We start from the raw sequence: 17,288 nt of genomic DNA on the forward strand, positions 1-17,288 counted from the left end.
AAGTTTGGCGGCAGCTTTGAGATAAGAAAGGGATTCCGGAGCCGAAACTCAGGGAGGGGCCGGACGGGTTTCCCCGGTAGGGTGGTAGCCAGCACCGCAGTCCGGACACCTGCTTCTGTGCCCGCATTTAGTGCCGCCAGAACGACCGGGAGGCGTCGCAGCAGCCCAACTCCCCACCCCTTTCCTCCCATCCTTATCTCCCCCCCCCCAACACCCCGCCCCGGGCGCCGGTGACTCCGCCTCTCCGTGCCGGGCGGCTCTCCGGCTGGAGCTGGAAAGGGAGCGCTTCCCGGGACTCGGCTCTGTTCTGAGGCTCCGTAGCCGACGCCGCCAGCTCAGGCCCGGGGGTGGGAGCGGACTGCCCGCGCAGCCTGCGCCTGGGAGCCGCCGAGAGGCGAACGCTTCATGGGACGCCCCCGGGGGCTTTCTTCGTGCCCTGCTGCGGCGTCCCAGTCTTAGGATCCCGGGCTCCTCAGCCCGCCCCCCCCCACCCCCCCGCAGCCCGCGGCCTGTCTGGAGAGGAGTATGAGGCCCGGGGCCCCGCGGACGCCGGCCACAGGGCGGCAGGGGCCTAGCTTCAGACCCCTGCGCCCGAGGGTGGCGGGCGAGGAGCCGCGGGAGCCGGCGAGGCGTCGGGGCGCGGAGAGGAGCGTCCCAGCCCGGGCACCCGAAGGGCCGCGGGACCCGTGTGCGGCCTGAGCGCCGAGGAGGCGGAGGCGAGGCGCCCCGCCGTCCGGGCTCTGGGGGAGGCGGCAAGGGGCTCCGCGGCGGCCCCCGATCCCTGGCCACCATCCTCACGCTTCTGCTCCCGCGGGGGGGATGTCGCGGCCCGGGCCCCGAGCGCCGCCCCGGCCCCGGGGCTGAGCTCCGGACCATGTCCTCCCGCAGCCCCCGGCCCCCGCCCCGCCGCTGCCGCCGCCGCCTGCCGCGCCCCTCCTGCTGCTGCTGCTGCTGCCGCCGCTCGCACCTCAACGAGGACACGGGTCGCTTCGTGCTGCTGGCGGCGCTCATCGGCCTCTACCTGGTGGCGGGCGCCACAGTCTTCTCCGCGCTCGAGAGCCCGGGCGAGGCGGAGGCGCGGGCGCGCTGGGGCGCCACGCTGCGCAACTTCAGCGCAGCGCACGGCGTGGCCGAGCCGGAGCTGCGCGCCTTCCTCCGGCACTACGAGGCCGCGCTGGCCGCGGGCGTCCGAGCCGACGCGCTGCGCCCGCGCTGGGACTTCCCCGGCGCCTTCTACTTCGTGGGCACCGTGGTATCGACCATAGGTGAGCGGCGCGCCCCGCGCGCGTCTTTCCTCTTCGTGCCTTTCACCTGCCGTCCTTTCCACCGCTCCGAGGCTGGGTCCGCGTCCCTCGGCTCCCCCCTTACAACACCCCACCGCCTACTTTCGTCTTGCCCTCACCTCTCCGCCCGTCCCTCTCCTCCTGACCCTTCTCTTTCTTAACCGGCTTTCGGGGCGGGAAGTGGCCTGAGAGGCCCATCTCTGGCGCTCACCCAGCGGTGACACGCCAGGCAGTGCGGCCGAATGGGGAGAACCCACAGCCAGGCGCTGGGTTGACCGAGGGCCGCCCGCGCGCTCCAGCGCTTGCCAGCTTCATGACTTAACCTCTGTGCGCCTCAGTTTTCTCCTCTAAGAGGACTTGTGAGAGAACAAGCGTGCAGGGCCTGCTGTTTCCTTCTATTTCTCGCGCCCCCTGGGTCTGTTTCCTCATCCAGATGATTTGGGAAGCCCCTTTTACCACCACTCACAGCGGTTTTTTGTTTTTGTTTTTTATCCCTTCTTTCACCCTTCCTTCTTCTTTTGCCACGCGTTTTCCTTCAGTATCATCTAGCATTTTACCCTGGGGAGGGCAACCACTTTCCTTGATCTCCCTCCCACCCGCTTCTCCTACGGTCTACACTGCACTTCCCCCAAAGAAAAGCCCGTTAGACTTGGAGGCCAGGACTTAAGCGCCCTTATTCTGCACCCCCCTCCGGTTTTCTCACCCTCTCCCTCCACCCCCTTCCCTACTTCTCCAATTTCTTGACCTCTCTTGTTACCTTGCCATCTTTTCCAACCAACAGTGGCACCAAGGGGTAGCTGGATGGAGTGGGGGAGGGGGTGGTTTCTTTATACTTTTATTACTCCTTTTCCTTATTTTCGGTATAAACAGCTCACGGTTTCACAACCATACACAACATGCTGTGTAAATACTCCTTTAATAAGCCCCCCACTTCCCTCACTTTTACCCCTTCTGGAGCCTCTTACTGCTCCCCACCCCACCCCTTCCTTGTCTTTTTCTCCTGGCACCCACTTTCCCCATCCCCCCTTTCCCTGCACTCCAGGTGTCATGTGAACAGACCTCCTCCCCAGCTACTATAGAGTGCAGAATAAATACAGGATTTCCACTTTGGTGAGATTTTTTGTGTCCCATCTGCTCCTGCTTTGAGTCCTAGGGTGGAAGAAGGCATTCGGCTGGCCATATCACTGGTAACCCCAAGGCACTATCTCCTGGTAGTTTTGGAGGAGGGGGCTGGACTCACTGGGCTGAGGAGTGAGGGACTGCATGGACACACCTTCCTTGAGTACGCTCTGGGCTAGTTTGCTATGCCAGCTCAGAGACGGGCACAGACTAACTGGCCAGTGTAAGCCATCACAGATGGCTGCTGAGAGACAGAGAGAAAGCCTTCATCCATGTGCAGGATATGAGCAGCTAGAGATGTCTCTCTGAGTGTATATGTATAGTCTACGAAAGGGCTTCCGTTCCTTCAATGATTTTTCGTGTGTCATGCTTGATCTGATTATTTTAAGTAGAAAAGGCAAATATGGCCCAAGCCCAAAGCACACACAAATTGGATAAAAATACCCTTTAAAAGCTATATCATGTTGTTATGGTGATTGAAGATATAAAATGACCCCCTCAAAAAAATCCCCTCTTAAGAGCTGCATCAAGTTGCTATAGCAACTAGAGTTTTTTTTTTAAGTGCTTTAAAAGTACTAAGGATGCTTAGTCCTAGAGGATGACATCATGCATTCATCGTTCATTACTGATTTGTGCTCTTCCTCTTGTAAACACACCCTTTTGCCTTCTTCCACCTAGAGGCACACCTGTACACATATTGGGTGGTGACAGCATTTCTCTTCCACTTACACGCTCTGGCTTTAGCTTCCTAATGGAACTCAGAGACTAAAGGGAAAGGTGTTAGCATCCTTTTCCCCTACAGGCAGTGAGTCCACCCAAATGGGGCCCCATGCCAATGACCTGTGGTCTTGGCGCCTCTCTGATGAGCTCCCATCAGTTTCTCACTCACTGCCCAGCCACAGCTTCTAAAGCTTCTCTCAGTCTTTGCACAAAATCAAGTCTGTGTGTTGGCAAATTGTTCCAAGCCTCAGCCTTTAATCTGCTGGCAGGATTGGCTGTTCTTTAGTCAAGCAGAAAGGAGCTATGTTCTCTTTCTTGATTTGTGTTTTCAAATGTAGGCAAGCAGTGTAGGAGGGCTACACTCAAGCATGTGGCTGTGTTACGAATGACCCAGCACACTGTTTCCAAAATCTGCTGCAGGGAGGCATGTATCTCTCAGGGGAGCTGCACTCAGGGACCAGAACTAGCCTGTGGACAGCTTAGCGTTGAACCAGACCTTTGCAGGGATGCCAGGACAGCCACTCGAGTCTCAGGATCTCTGTCAGTTATCCACCTGCCCTAGTGGTCTGGGGCAGTAGTTCAATCGGTTACTTCTGTCCGTCAGATAAGTTCCGCTGAATCCCAAAGTAGCATGATTGTCATTTCAGCCTTCTCTTGCAAAACGTACTTCCATGAGATTTAAGTAAAGACCTACCTACGTCAGTTTCTCTTCTGCTTACATAGTTTCTTTCCCTTAAATGCCCTGAGTCTTCAGAGACAATTAGTATTGGTGCTTTTATGGATTTAGCAGCTCAGGGAGCCAAAGCTTAGTCCAAAATGGGCAGTCCCAGGATTCTCTGCCTGTCACCTCATCCAGTGAGGAGGGAAATTCGCATGCACTCAGTTTTATCTGATCAGTGTAAGATCATGGTGTGTATGGTCCATGCTACCACGTGCAGATTCCTTTTCGGTGTTGTGTGGACCCTGCTAAATGATGCATCTAGATTTTAGTGTAAAAAAACCCTTCTTTTATTTCTTCTATAAATATGATGTATTGTGTATGTCAGGCCCAGTGCTACATTTTGAAAAGTTAAAGCTTAGCCTACAAGACACAGGTTAAAGCATATTCCAGCAGCAGACGGATCACAGTGTTTATGGGCAGCATATCCTGGCTATTTTCACTAAAGATGACTAGAACAAGGAGGAGACCTTTAGTCCAATCCCATGTGGTGCAGAGTGTTAAGGGACTTAAGTCATGGTTCATTGTATGTTCGGCTGGGTCCAGAATCCATGTAATGCAGTGTTTGGTTTACCAATTTCATGCATATAATTGGTGGGCACATCCTTGTTTGAGACTGAAGTATTTAATGGTGTGGGTGTGTGTGGGCAGGAGGACTGGTCTGTTGGTCAGGCCAACAACTGATTAAGTCCAGAGAAAACATAAAGGATCAAACGTATCTTAGAGGTCAGACAGACCAGAAGCATCTGGCAGGTGTAAGCTGACAAGGCAAGAGCCAATACTAAGAAGGTCAGAGACAGAGGTGTCTCCTAAGGAGACATTCTGATGTTTATCAGAATGGTACAAAGACAGAAACCACCCGCTTTCTGCCTTCTTTCGCCCCATTGTGTGTGTGTGTGTGTGTGTGTGTGTGTGTGCGCGAGCACGTGTGTGCGCACACGCGTGCCCAGGGAAGGCAAAGAAGGGGCAGGAATGGGCCTTCAGCTAGAGGGAGACACAGAAGAAAAATTCCGGCGTGGCTATATGTATTCAGGGGTACATGGAACTTCATGATAAGACAAAATCTTTGTCTGGACATTTGGCTTGAACAGGGCCTGCACCCCGAGCTAGGCAGTTTGCAACCATATAGACACATGTGTGTCCACATGGTACAGATCTAGGAAGAATTTGCCAGTAACTGTTCAGCAGTAGTTGAGGCCATTTAAAAAGTCAACCTGAATAGCTCAAGTAAAATAAAAAACCACTTTGTGCTCTAAATCATTCATATTGATTGCTCACACTGAACTGAAATCCTGGGTAATTATTATTTCTTTCATTTATGCCATGTGACATATTCTTAAGGGGTTACAATCAAGTTTGTTTTAATGCGAACGCATTCGTTTATTCAGTCCTCCATTTAACAAAATCCTAGACGAGCATAACTCATCACAGATGCATGTGTGGCCTTGGGTACGTCGTTATCTGCTCTCCTGTGATTACATGAACTCCTACAGATAAAGATGGTGGCTTGCGTTCTTTTAGCACTAAACAATATTCTTGGAGGCAGTGCTCTCGCTCAAAGATGGCCACGTATTACTCCATCATTTCACATCCTAAAGGATGTTTTACCGGTTTACTTTGAAAAGATTAAAAGGAAACTCTCCACTGGGGTTTTAATTATGCAACTGCTGTCAGATTTACACATGGGGAAGAACATATTTAAAAGTCTTTCTCAAATGGCAGCTTGATATAAACAGAAATATTTTTGCTTCCTTTTATTAGGTTTTCTGGCAGCGTAGTTTAGCTGTAACGTTAAAACCACGCTGCTATAGACGGGATGGTGTAGGTATGAGAGTTGTCACTTTCGGCACTGCATAATTTCGCCTGCTACTTTCAGAATTAGGCACACTTAATTATTCAGCCGCGAGATTAGTAACGAGTCCTAACTTTTTTTCCTCCTTTTTAACATGGATTTTTAAAACTCTTTCTGCTTCAAAGGAAACTAAGACATTAGAAGACCGAAATGTCACTACCACATTGACATTTGGTTTTCTTCTGACATGTATGTAATCCAGTCAGAAGTGGCTCTGATCCCAGGAGCCAGGGAACATTCCTGGGAAGGAGAGGAGCACCTCTCCTCCCTTATTTCCTTCATCACCCACTTCTTATTGAAAGATGACGCTGAGGCGATTTTGAAAGACATTTAGGGAAGAGATTCAGGACTTGATTGGAGACACTAGACGGAGAGCAGGAAAGGCGTTCTCAGCCACGCTCCATCCTCAGCACCCAGCCCTGGCCCAAGCACATGGGAGACAATCATTCTTCCTTCAGTGAACAAGGCAGCGAGTCACTCATAATACAGCTGTCGTTCTCCGTGACACCTTTTGTAGGGAAAAGAAAGAGTACTGATCTGTGTGGAGCCGCTCTTCTTTCATTAACATTTTATCATCAGTGTTGTTTCCACGTTTCCACATAGCCTTCACATGCTAATTTTAGTGGGTGCATAATATTCCATCTGGTTGATGTTCTATAATTTACTACCCCTATTGCTGGGAAGCTGGGTAGTTCCCTGTTTGGGGCTATTTTGAGTAATGCCACAGTGATCATCTTTATGCAGATGGCCTTTTCTTTCTGTAATATCTCCTTGAGTTGAATTCCCAGTGGTGAAATTGCTGAGTCGGTGGATACTGCTATCTTCATGGCTTCTGTGGCCAGCCCCTTCGGAGTGAGGGACTGTCTGGTCTCCTCCAAGCCAAGCCTACACCTCTCCATGGCCTAGCGGAGACTGGACATTTATCCAGCTGATTGTTCCATGGAAACAGGCCACTTGGTTTTTGCTGGGATTGCATTCAGTCCCAGGGGCTGAGCCACCCCTGAACAAGGCTGTGGCTTCAACATTGTCAGCCTCCACTGATTTAACAAGAGCTGCCTTCTTTGGGAAGTTTTGGGTGAGTGAAGAAGGGCAGGAAAGAGGAACAGATGGGAGTAGCTGCCAGGCCATCAAAGACTGAGAGGTCCAATACCTGGACTCTCTTCCCTCCTGTCCCCTGCACTCCTGGGCCAAGCCAGCTGACGGAGAGCATCCTTCCCCGTAGCCCTGACTGGACCCCAGCCTGGAAGGGCCCAGAATTGTGCCACATGGAGCAAAGATCAACCCCTAGGGGATTCCAGCTGGGACAGTACTATAAAAGTCCTCCAGAATGTCTCCCAAGCATTTAGACCATTTTGCCAAAAAAAAGCCAACAAACATCCCATTACAGAAAACAGACAGTATGGGGTGCCTGGGTGGCTCAGTCATTAAGCATCTGCCTTCGGCTCAGGTTATGATCCCCGGGTCCTGGGATCGAGCCCCACATCGAGCCCCACATCGGGCTCCCTGCTCAGCGGGAAGCCTGCTTCTCCCTCTCCCACTCCCCCTGCCTGTGTTCCCTCTCTCGCTGTGTCTCTCTCTGTCAAATAAATAAAATCTTGAAAGAAAGAAAGAAAGAAAGAAAGAAAGAAAGAAAGAAAGAAAGAAAGAAAGAAAGAAAGAAAGAGAAAACAGACAGTGGCAAAGCTGCTCTGATTAGAGGTAGGTGCTGCAGCCTTGCCCATCAGGCCCCCCTTGGACACTACGCTCTCCTTGGAGGCTGCTCCGAGGAGCCCTAGAGCTCCTCCAAGACCCACCTGAAGAGGGCCAATTTAGCCTTATTCCTCCTTTTACATAAGGTTCAGAGAGGGGGAGAGGCTGCCTAAGGTTCCACAGCAAGTCAGAGGAGCATTAAACCGTACATCGAGGAGAAAGGGGAAGAGCGTGTAGAGAGGAGAGTAGGGCATCAGAGGAGCAGCAAATAAGTCAGGGGCCTTGGAGGTGTCCGCCAGGGAGAAGCTCCTGCTCCACCTGAAGGTGGTCTGTGTAGGAAGGTGGGTTCGGTGCCCCCAGCCCTGCCAGCTACCGTGGGACTCTCCTTGCCCTTGTGTAGCTGCCTCAGATTCAGAGGAGCTGGGAGAGAGAAAAGGCCACTGTGTTCCTGTGGTCACTCCCAGCCCGCAGTCTTCCCCAGGGCCCAGGCCGGGGACGGGGGCTGCCAGCCAGCAAACCAGAATGAGTGTGGGGCTGCAGTGGGCACACTAGGCTGCCTCAACCTCTGACTTCACTCAGGGCAATGGTGGGGTTTCTGTGCAGGGAAGAGTGGGGAGGTGGAGGGTGTCGAGGCTGTGAGGACATAGGACTTTCCATGGGACAGAGAAGAGCCTTTCTCAGTGCGCAGGAAGGTGCTGGGAGAGCAGAGAAAGAACCAAAGCTCGTTGGCCCTCAGCCCCACGCAAGCTCTTGGCTATCAGCCCTGCTGCCAGGCTCCACCCCAGGAACTTCTATCCTGAACCTGCCATTCCCAGGCCTCCTCCACCAGCCATCCGTGGCGATGCTGGACAATGCTCTGGACCCTGTCCAAGTGTTACCTCTTCCCTGGGCTTAGCAACCCCCAGCTCAGGGCTAAGCTCCCAGCTGAGCAGCAGGTCAGCAGTGACTGGTGGACCTGAGTCCAAGAAGGACCAAGCTTTGGGGGAACTGCTCTGTCTGCCTCCCCCAGATCCCAGAGGACTCACCCCCACGTGAGCCTGGGACGGAGCTTCCAGAATTTTCTAATTTCAGGTTGTACCGTGTCTGGATGCAATGTCGTTGTACTCCCAGTAACAGATACAGCAGACCAGGAAGGCAGAGCAGCACAGAGCAGGGCTTCTCAAACTAGAACGTGGATGTGGATCACTGAGCTCTTGTCAAAATGCAGATTTCTGCCCCATAAGTCTGGGGGAACCTGAGACTCTGCATTCCTAACAAGCTCCCAGGGATACCCCTCTCATTGGGCCCCAGGCCACACCTGTACTAGCCAGGGTGTAGAAAGGCAGTGGCGAATCGGGAACCGGCAGCTGAGACCCGCCTCTGCCACTCATTGGCTCTGTGGCTTCGGGCAGGACACATCACCACCCCGCGCCGCAGTTTCTCCATTCCTAAAAGGATAAAGGACTCCAAGAGTCCCTGGGGTCCCTTCCAGCTCTGATGTCCTCATGTCTCAGAAGGCGATTTGCTCACACTGTCTCAGTGCAGTGTAGTAGAGACCGAACACGCCAGCTCTGCAGCCCACCTGCTTGAGTTCTAGTCCCAGATCTGCCACTTACAAGCGCTGTGCTCCTGGTGAGTGGATGTACCTCTCTGCACCCGGGTCTCCTCTGCAAAGTGAGGATAATGCTGCTTCCTGTCCCATGGGGTGTTACTATAAGGACCGAACGAGCTAGGCCGTATGCGCCGTGTGCCTGGCCAGCCCTCAGGAAGCATCAGCTGCGCAGAGCTGGGCTGACCCCATTGGTGAGCCCCGCATTGCCTCACTGCGCAGGAGGGAAACTGAGGCACTACTCATCTCCTGCAGCTCAACTGCATACACCATCCTGTGCATACCCTCCGGGCCTCAGCCACCCCTGCAGTGTGGCATCTGCTGCCCTCTCATTGGCCAGTGTCTCTGGGGTGTGTTGCTGTCCTGCACAGTTACATAACTGGCCTGGGAGGGTGCTTTTTAAAATGCATTTTCTTTTGTTCCTCAACCAAAATGTCTCAATAATTCTTCACATGTGTGTGCTCTTTAATCTTTTTAAAGAACATACGTAGTGAATAACCGAATGAATGATTGAGTGGTGGGTTAGACCATTGCCCTCTGGCACTTCTCTGTTCCCCACACCCAGAACGGAGTCCTGGCAGGCCAACCCCCTGCCCACCCTCCTGGTCTCCCTGGTGGGCTGGGGCCTCCTGGCAGTGCCCAGGCTTAGGGGCAGGTGAGGGAGCTGAGACAGGCAGAGCCCAGCACGGGCTGAAGTTGGGCCCAGCCACACTTCTCTGAAGTGGGCCTGGTGCTGGGACTGCGGGCGGAGGCCGTTGAGGACGGCACTGCAGCAAACAGCCTGTCGTGGGTGGGAGCCAGGGTGGTGCGCCAGGTCATCAGGCCCTGACAGCACCTACATTCTTTCCCTGGGGGGCTACCTCAGCTCCCCTGATGGGCAGAGAAAGCGCTCCCAGTCAGAGACTCCTAGGGCAGGACAGGGGACCCTGCAGGGCTGCCAGCATCTCCCCGATCCAGACTCTACCCTGCCAGCAGCCAGGAACTTTCTTGTGGGGAGCAAGAGGGAGAGCTGAAGCCTCAGTACTCTCACTGATGGTCCCCCTCATACACTGCCATGCTTGCCGGTTTACTGTGCTTTCACCCACGTTTACTCAGAAACCTTTCAAAAACCCTAGGATACCAAAGAGGACACTATTATCCCATTTCACAGACAAAGAAATAGGCTCAGAGAGGTCAAGTGACAAGCCCGGGGTCACACAGCAAGTGAGGCATTGGCAGCATAGAGGAGCCAGGACTCCTGACCCCCCAGCATCCTCTCTGCTGCCCCTGAGCCCAGATGGGGAAGGATCAGAGCCCACTTTAGGATCTGCTGGGTGGTAGGGTGGAGGAGGAGAACATGAGGAGGTATCGGCAAGGGCTCAAGCACAATTTAGGGACTCAGATTTGGCTATGCTGTGCTCCTTGCAGCCCCAATGGCTACACTGAACTAAGGGCTGCTTGCTTTCCATCCCTTACAACCTACTCCTCTCTGTGAGGGAGGCTGCCAGGCAGACGAGAGAAGGTAGACAGGCACAGTGCTTTGTGCAGAGTTCACCAGAACTCTGGGAGCCTGGGTAGAACTCTGTGCCGAGCTCCTGCCCAGAGAGGGGACCCCAGGACCTGAGGGCCCTCAGCCTTGCACTTGGGCTAGCATCAGTGGACATGGAGAGGTAGGAACACAAAACCCAATAGCCAGAAGGTCCGCACACCAGCCAGCAAAGTCTGGGGACTCGGCCAGCTCAGTACCCAAGGGCCAGTTGCTTTATGGAAGACTCTGCTCAAGGTCATGTCCTGGAAGCAAACCTACCCAGATCTTAGGGGAGTGCATGAAACCAAGCACCTGCCAATGTACACCCCCCTCCCGCCTCTAGCCACTCTTAAATTCTGGTCATCCCTCCCCCACCCCACACCACCCCCAACCCTTCCCACTCACCCCCACCCCCAAACTACAGGCACTTTAAGCCTCCAGGCCATGGCTAGTGCTGTTCTTTCAACATGAAATGTTCTTCCCTTTCTCTCCATCTTCTTCTACCCAGTGAACTTGGTCCTCAAGGCCCAGCTCGAAGGGGGCCACCAGCACGAGACCTTCTATGAAGTCCCTCTTACTGCCCCCAGACTTGTAACTATCTGTCTCTATGCCAGTTTCCCTATGTCGAAAGCTGCCACAGGACCCAGCATGTAGTAGGTGTCAGAAATTACTCTCCCTCTTCTTCCAGGTTAGGAGCTCTGTCTTCGTGGGGCTTGTCACTGCTACAGTTAATAATAGCCATGCACTGAACAACTACTCTAAAGGGGCACTGTGTCTGGAGATGGATGGAGATAATTAAAGCAAAGAGATAGTTTCTGTAAATCATGGAGCAGAATGCTTGGCACAAAATAGGTGATTAATCAACGTATGTTGAATGGATGGAATGAATAAATGAGTGTGAGTAACTGAAAACCTTGGACTGTTAGACATAGTAATAAAAAAAATTTTTTTTTTAATGCAAAAAGCTGGGCCCAGGCTGGGCTCCAGGAATCTCCCTCTGCCCTGGAGCCAGAGGGGCGGGCTGGGTCCTGGCCCCTCTGCTGGGCCATTGGTTGAACGACCTCTCAGCGGCTGGCAGATGTGCAGCAGGCAGCCAGCTCGTGCTGGCGGGGCTTCCCCTGGCTGGCAGTGCTGCCTCCGTGGCTCTCTGAGTCCGCCTGGTCCTTTCCTACCCTGCCTGGGGTCCTGCACGATCCTTGGCGTGCAACCACACCAGCCGATTCTGAGCCTCAGCCCTTGTCGCCCCAGGAGTGGTAGCAGAAGTTCAGTCCTGAACAACGAAGGCAAGCTCCTGGTCCCAGCTCTCCCACCAACTCTGATTCCTGTCTGGCCTTGGCCACAGCCCCTGGTCCCCAGCCCGAAGGAGGCCCTCAGCCCAGCAGTGCTACCTTCCCCACCTGCCCAGGGCACATCCCTTGGGAACCACATGTTGGTTCACAAATCGGACAGAAGTTTCCCAGTAACTAAACGCACTGCATGAACTGGGAAAAACCACCCCCACCCACACACTCCAGCGCCATCACAATACCTCCCAAAAATACTTGGGGAGGCTTTTATTGGAATTGGGTGTCCCAGCTTTCTGGAAAGTTACAGTTGAGATAAACACAAACCCCAAACCGCACTCCGTGCAACTTCTTCCTAATCCTTTCCAAATGGCCTCGATCTCATTCCCTGCTGCCAAGTGTTCTGAATTCCGAGCTCCTCACACCGGGGCCTGCCAGAAACGCTGCAGAGACAGCCCAGGCCCAGAGGGAAAGGAACACACAAAACTCTGCCCACGTCGAGCTTGTTGGCATTTCTGAGGAGGGCAGGGTACATTTTGGAGACCATGCAGGTTTTGATGGCTGGCTTCTATTTTTAAATGGAGGGTAGAGAAGGAAAGGTGAGATGGCAGGTGAGCCAGTCCTGGGGGAGGTCTGAAAGCCCCGGGCAGCAGGCAGGGAAGAGGACCCTGCCTTTGGACGCAGAACTGCAGGGTCCTACCATGCCAGCAGCCGGGGGTGGGGGGGGACATGCGTCCTCTGATCTCTGCTGTGCCTCCCGTTGGCTGGTACAGGGCTTGGCCCATGGGAGGGGCCCCAGGAATATCTGTGAGATGAATGGCTGTTTCCAAGATTCTCAAATCTACCTAGACACCCGTTCATGAAAAAGTAAAATGTGAAAATCAGAGGATGATTCGCCTTGTCCAGGAAAGCTTCAGTGTGTGGAGGAAGTCACCCCAGGGCTTCTGGAAGTAGGGCCAGGCACCTCAGTGCACGCAGAGTGAAAAGCACCATGCAGCCAGTATGTCAGGAGCCCAGCAGCCACATACAGTCCCCTCTGCTGCCATCACCACCTACACACAAGCCCCAAGCCCCTGACAAGTCCCTAACGGCAAGTGCCTGTGGTCCAATCAGCTAGCACTCTGCACGGCCTGCTGGGCACCTCGGAAGCAGGGGTGCCAAGAGCTGACGTGGCTAGTGTCCCGTTACCCGCGGGGCAGCACACTGCACTGCATGCCTGCTGTGTGGAAGGGACCTTATGAAGCTCCCGGCTTGTGCTGGTCAGCGGACGGCGGGTGTCGTTCACGGCTCCGCGGGCAGAAGGAGGAAATCTGCATTACCAGCAGACGCCTTGCGGTGTGACCCAGGGGACAGGGAGAGGGCCGAGAGCCCCGGTCTGGGGTGTGAATTACAGGTCTGTCCTTCACTAGCCGGGCTGCTCAATCACTGAAGAAGCCTTGCTCACTGCCTTCCTCTGCACCCTGCTCCCATCTGCCGAGCGTGACCCGTCGAAGACCCTGGGGCTCATGTCCCTCGACTGTCTCCTCTACCACCATGCTCTTCTCTGTCCCCCTCTGTGGGTACGAGGTTCTTCCTCTGCCTTTGCTATGACCCTGCCCTACCTTCAAAGCGTTTGACTCCAAACATCCCTGCCTCTGACCGCCACCTCCTGTCCTTCCAGGTCTCCTCCTCTCTTGCCCCAAAACAGTGATCCTGGGACCTCAGAACCTGTGGTGTCTTGCTCTTACGTTTCTGTCATCTTGTTTGGGCCCTCATTTCTTTTCTAATCCAGCCCGGATTTACTCCCTCTGCAGGGACCCTTACCTTCCTTGCCCTTCTCCCTGTGTGCTGTGCTTCTACCCCCACTCGGCCACCATCAAAACACCAGCTTTCCACCTGTTCCTCTCCCACACCCAAGCAGCTGAATGTGGCGGGAGAAAACAATGCCAACATATTGGCTGATCCAACTTTACGTTAGTGACCCCAGTACCAGCTGGACACTCCAACCGGCAGGCCCTCCTCCCGCCTTCCTACCATGTCAGTTCACCGCTTCTCCCCGCCCTGACAACCTCCAGCCTCCCATACCCCTCACTCTGCTCATACTTCATGGAGAAAATAAAAGGAATCAGACAGGGACTCTCTTACCCTCGCACTCCTAAATCCACTCATCACATGGAGCTGCTTTCCTTGTTATGATAGCAAATGAATCATCCACTTTCAAATGCCTGTTTCACTAGGTCCCATCCCCTCTAACTTGCTCAAAGATTTTGTTCCAGCCATTACCCACTCCCACGCATTATCAGAGTGTCCTCGATGAATATGCAAACATGCTGTATTTTCTCCCTTCTTAATAGACCCCTGTCTTGACCCCTGCATCATCCTCCAGCTACCTCCTCCTTTCTCTGCTCCCATGTACAGGAAAACTTCTCAAAAGGGTAGTCAACATCTCCCTTCCTCCCCTACCTTCTCCTCCGGATCCATATAAATCAAGAGGTCAGGCCACCTATCCAGAGTCTGAGCTTTCAAGATTCCCAGCAGCCTCCTGCAAATCCAATGATGACTTCCCTGTTCTTATCTTACTCAGCATCTCAGCAATATCAGACAAGGCTGACCACGCCTCCTTCTTGAAATCCTCTGTTCTCTTGGCTTCTGGGATATCATGCTCTCCTTTATCCTCACTGGCTGCCTTCCTCAGTTTCCTTCGCTGGGCCCCCTCCTCTGTATGGCCTTTCAGTGTTGGGGAGCCCCATGCTCAGTCCTCAGACCCTTCTCTCTGCTCTCTCTTCAGACAATCTCATTTCACCAGTGGGGGAGGGAAAGTCTTTTTCCTCTACCCCCTTAGATTCAGTTTCTGGGGCCCTGCAAATTAAACTGACAAAAGCCAGGCACAGGAGAAAGGGATTATTATGTATATACAATGGAGACCTTTTAAGGAAAGAACTGAATACCCAAAGAAGTAGTTAGGCTAGGGGCTTATATGCCATCTTAAATGAAGAGCAATAAATTGTGAAGTTATAAGACAAAGGAAAGGGGTTTAGCTTTCTAGGAGTGATAAGTTGTAAGCAGGGGGAACTAATGGTTATTTTAGTAGGGTTTCTTATGCAGACTCAATCTCATGCAGTACTAGGGTGATTGATAAGAGTGTCTCTGGTGACTGAAAGTTCTTTCTGGTACACTTGAGGGAAGGGAAGACATCTTCGCAAAAGGAAATTTCATACCCTACATTTAGGCAGACAGGGGAAGGGTAGAGAGCTTTTCCTGCAACTCCATTGCCTTCAGCTATTATTTTTATAGCACCTATCTCACTGATTGTGGGGAGAATTATAGGAGATAATGAGTGTGGTGCTGAGTCTGGCCCTGGCATTGAATCAACACTCTAAGCGAGCTAGTGTTTTTATTAATAATGTGACCTAGGTCACACCGTGAGTGCCAAAGCTGGACCCTGAGCTGAGCTCTCTGACCCCAGAGCCTTTGCTCACTCCTCTGTGTCTAACACCACCTCTCAGGCTGCAGGGTAGGGAGGCCTGGAAGAACCATGAGCGACATCAGGACCAGCCTGTCTCAGGCATGTTACAGAGCAGTGACAGGTAAAACTGATTTTCTAGGTTTGGGTCATATACGCGGGCCTTGAAAAGCCAGGCAGAAATGTTGAGACTTGGCGTGGAGAGCAGTACGGAGCCATTACATGTTCTTGACAGGAGTGCAATGTGAGGACGAGTGTTTCAGAGCCGCGTTCTGGCCGATTAGTCACTATACAGTAGGTCATTAAATCAGGCAATCTAGTTAGTCTAAATTGTCATTCTCTAGACTGCCTAGAAACAACCAGATAATTGTGAAGTACCTCGTTTTGGCTGTTCACCTCGAACATTTACATCAGCCCACTACCAGCTGTCCCCTGCACTTTATGGGGAGCTTACAAGTCTATATGGGTGGTAAATCCTTGAGGAGTAGGTACTTAGTTTGTATATTTAGCTCTGAACTGCAATGTGATTCCAAACTCATTCAAAAGGATTGCCAATGTGTATTGTTTCTTCATGAGCTCTAAGTGGCTCATGATCTATGATGGTTATAATTTTATTTTATAGCTACCAGTGTACACACATTGAACAAAGAGCTAGCAGAATCTGGCACACTGGACTTAGCAGCTACATACAGATCTTTCCCACAGTAATTTCTGCCTCACAGAGTTGCAGGGAAGACCCTCACATAATAGGCCAGGGGGGTCTATAAATGTTTATTCATTTGTTTATATGGCAATCCAGGATGCTGGTAATATCTGTGTGCAGAGTGAATTGGGTGGAAGGGGCTAGGGACAGGGGTTGGGGATCCTGTGGCCTTTGGAAGGGAACAGAAGAGAAGCTGAGGGAGGTGTTTGCAGGAACCAAATGGCAGGATCTAGTGATTGGCACTCAACATGACTTAACACCATCTCTACTACTCTTGGGTTTTCTTGTTCTCTGTTCTCCCCCCATTTCTCCACATCAAGGCCACATATGAGGATCCAGGGAAAGAGACTGAAATTGAGCCTGGGGATGTCTACGATACATCCAGAGTTGTGCATGTCTAAGAATGGGGGGAAGGCAGTTGAAAATGCTCCATCTGCACGGAAGGTGGGGAGTGAAGTCAGACTGAGGCCGGAGGAGAAAGCCCCTCCTCCAAATCTGGGCTCAGCAGGGCAGCCCTCCCCTCCCTGCTCCGATTGCAGAGGGCGGCCTCCTGTGCCCCGCAGGTGAGAAAGGCACTAGGGAAGGGTGGCAAGTCTGCAACAGAGGTTGGTATGTAGCAGTGACCTTAATTCATGGCATCTTTGTTCCTAGAATTACCTCCAAACAAATCTCTGCTTTATTTCTTTTTAAATGGTTTTTCCATAAAAAAATTCTTCTTTTATAGCTGTTAATGGCTGAAGGGCACTCCAACTGCAAACTTGGAGCTGAGTACTCTGATTAGCTCTATCTCAGTTCCTGACCCTGCCCCGCTCCCCAGGGCTGAGAAGGGAGGAAGGAGATGATTCAGACCCTGCAGAGAGAGGCCCAACTTCTCCATGTAATATGATTGAATGAGCCAACATCTGCAAGGCCCTGGCCTTTTCCTCTTGTAACGTTTCCAGGGTTTCCAACCCCAAAGTGGTGCCACTGTACTAAAACATATGTCATTTAGAGCTCCTCCCAGCCCCTTTGAGGGCACCAAAATGTTTTATGCATCAAGGAGTCTAGAACTAGAGTTCCAGAAAAACGTGAGGCAGGGATGCAGTGTGTATATGTGTGTATGCGTGGAAATGATTGATTTCACATTCTACAACCAGCCGTGAACAAGTAGACAAAGTCCCCACTGTAAAGAGCTAACATTCTAGTTGAGGAAAACAGTCAATAAATAAGTGTCAGGGACACCTGAGTGGCTCAGTCAATTAAGCATCTGACTTCAGCTCAGGTCATAATCCCAGGGTCCTGGGATCAAGCCCCACATCAGGCTCCTTGCTCAGCAGGGAGCCTGCTTCTCCCTCTCCCTCTGCCTGCCGCTCCCCCTGCCTGTGCTCGCTCACACGTGCTTGCT

At 52.6% G+C, this 17,288-nt stretch overlaps 1 protein-coding gene across 1 annotated transcript in view; it reads left to right on the forward strand.

Moving 5' to 3' along the window:
• Positions 1-874: 874 nt before the first annotated feature.
• KCNK12 (potassium two pore domain channel subfamily K member 12) overlaps positions 875-17,288 on the forward strand; it is a 46,655-nt gene continuing 30,241 nt past the window's right edge. The window contains exon 1 of the mRNA XM_040623502.1: positions 875-1,265. Within this exon, the coding sequence (XP_040479436.1) occupies positions 875-1,265 (391 nt within the window). The remainder of the gene's footprint in view (positions 1,266-17,288) is intronic.

This window comes from Ursus maritimus, unplaced genomic scaffold (genome assembly GCF_017311325.1).
Source record: "Ursus maritimus isolate PB19 unplaced genomic scaffold, ASM1731132v1 scaffold_6, whole genome shotgun sequence".
Classification (NCBI taxonomy): domain Eukaryota; kingdom Metazoa; phylum Chordata; class Mammalia; order Carnivora; family Ursidae; genus Ursus; species Ursus maritimus.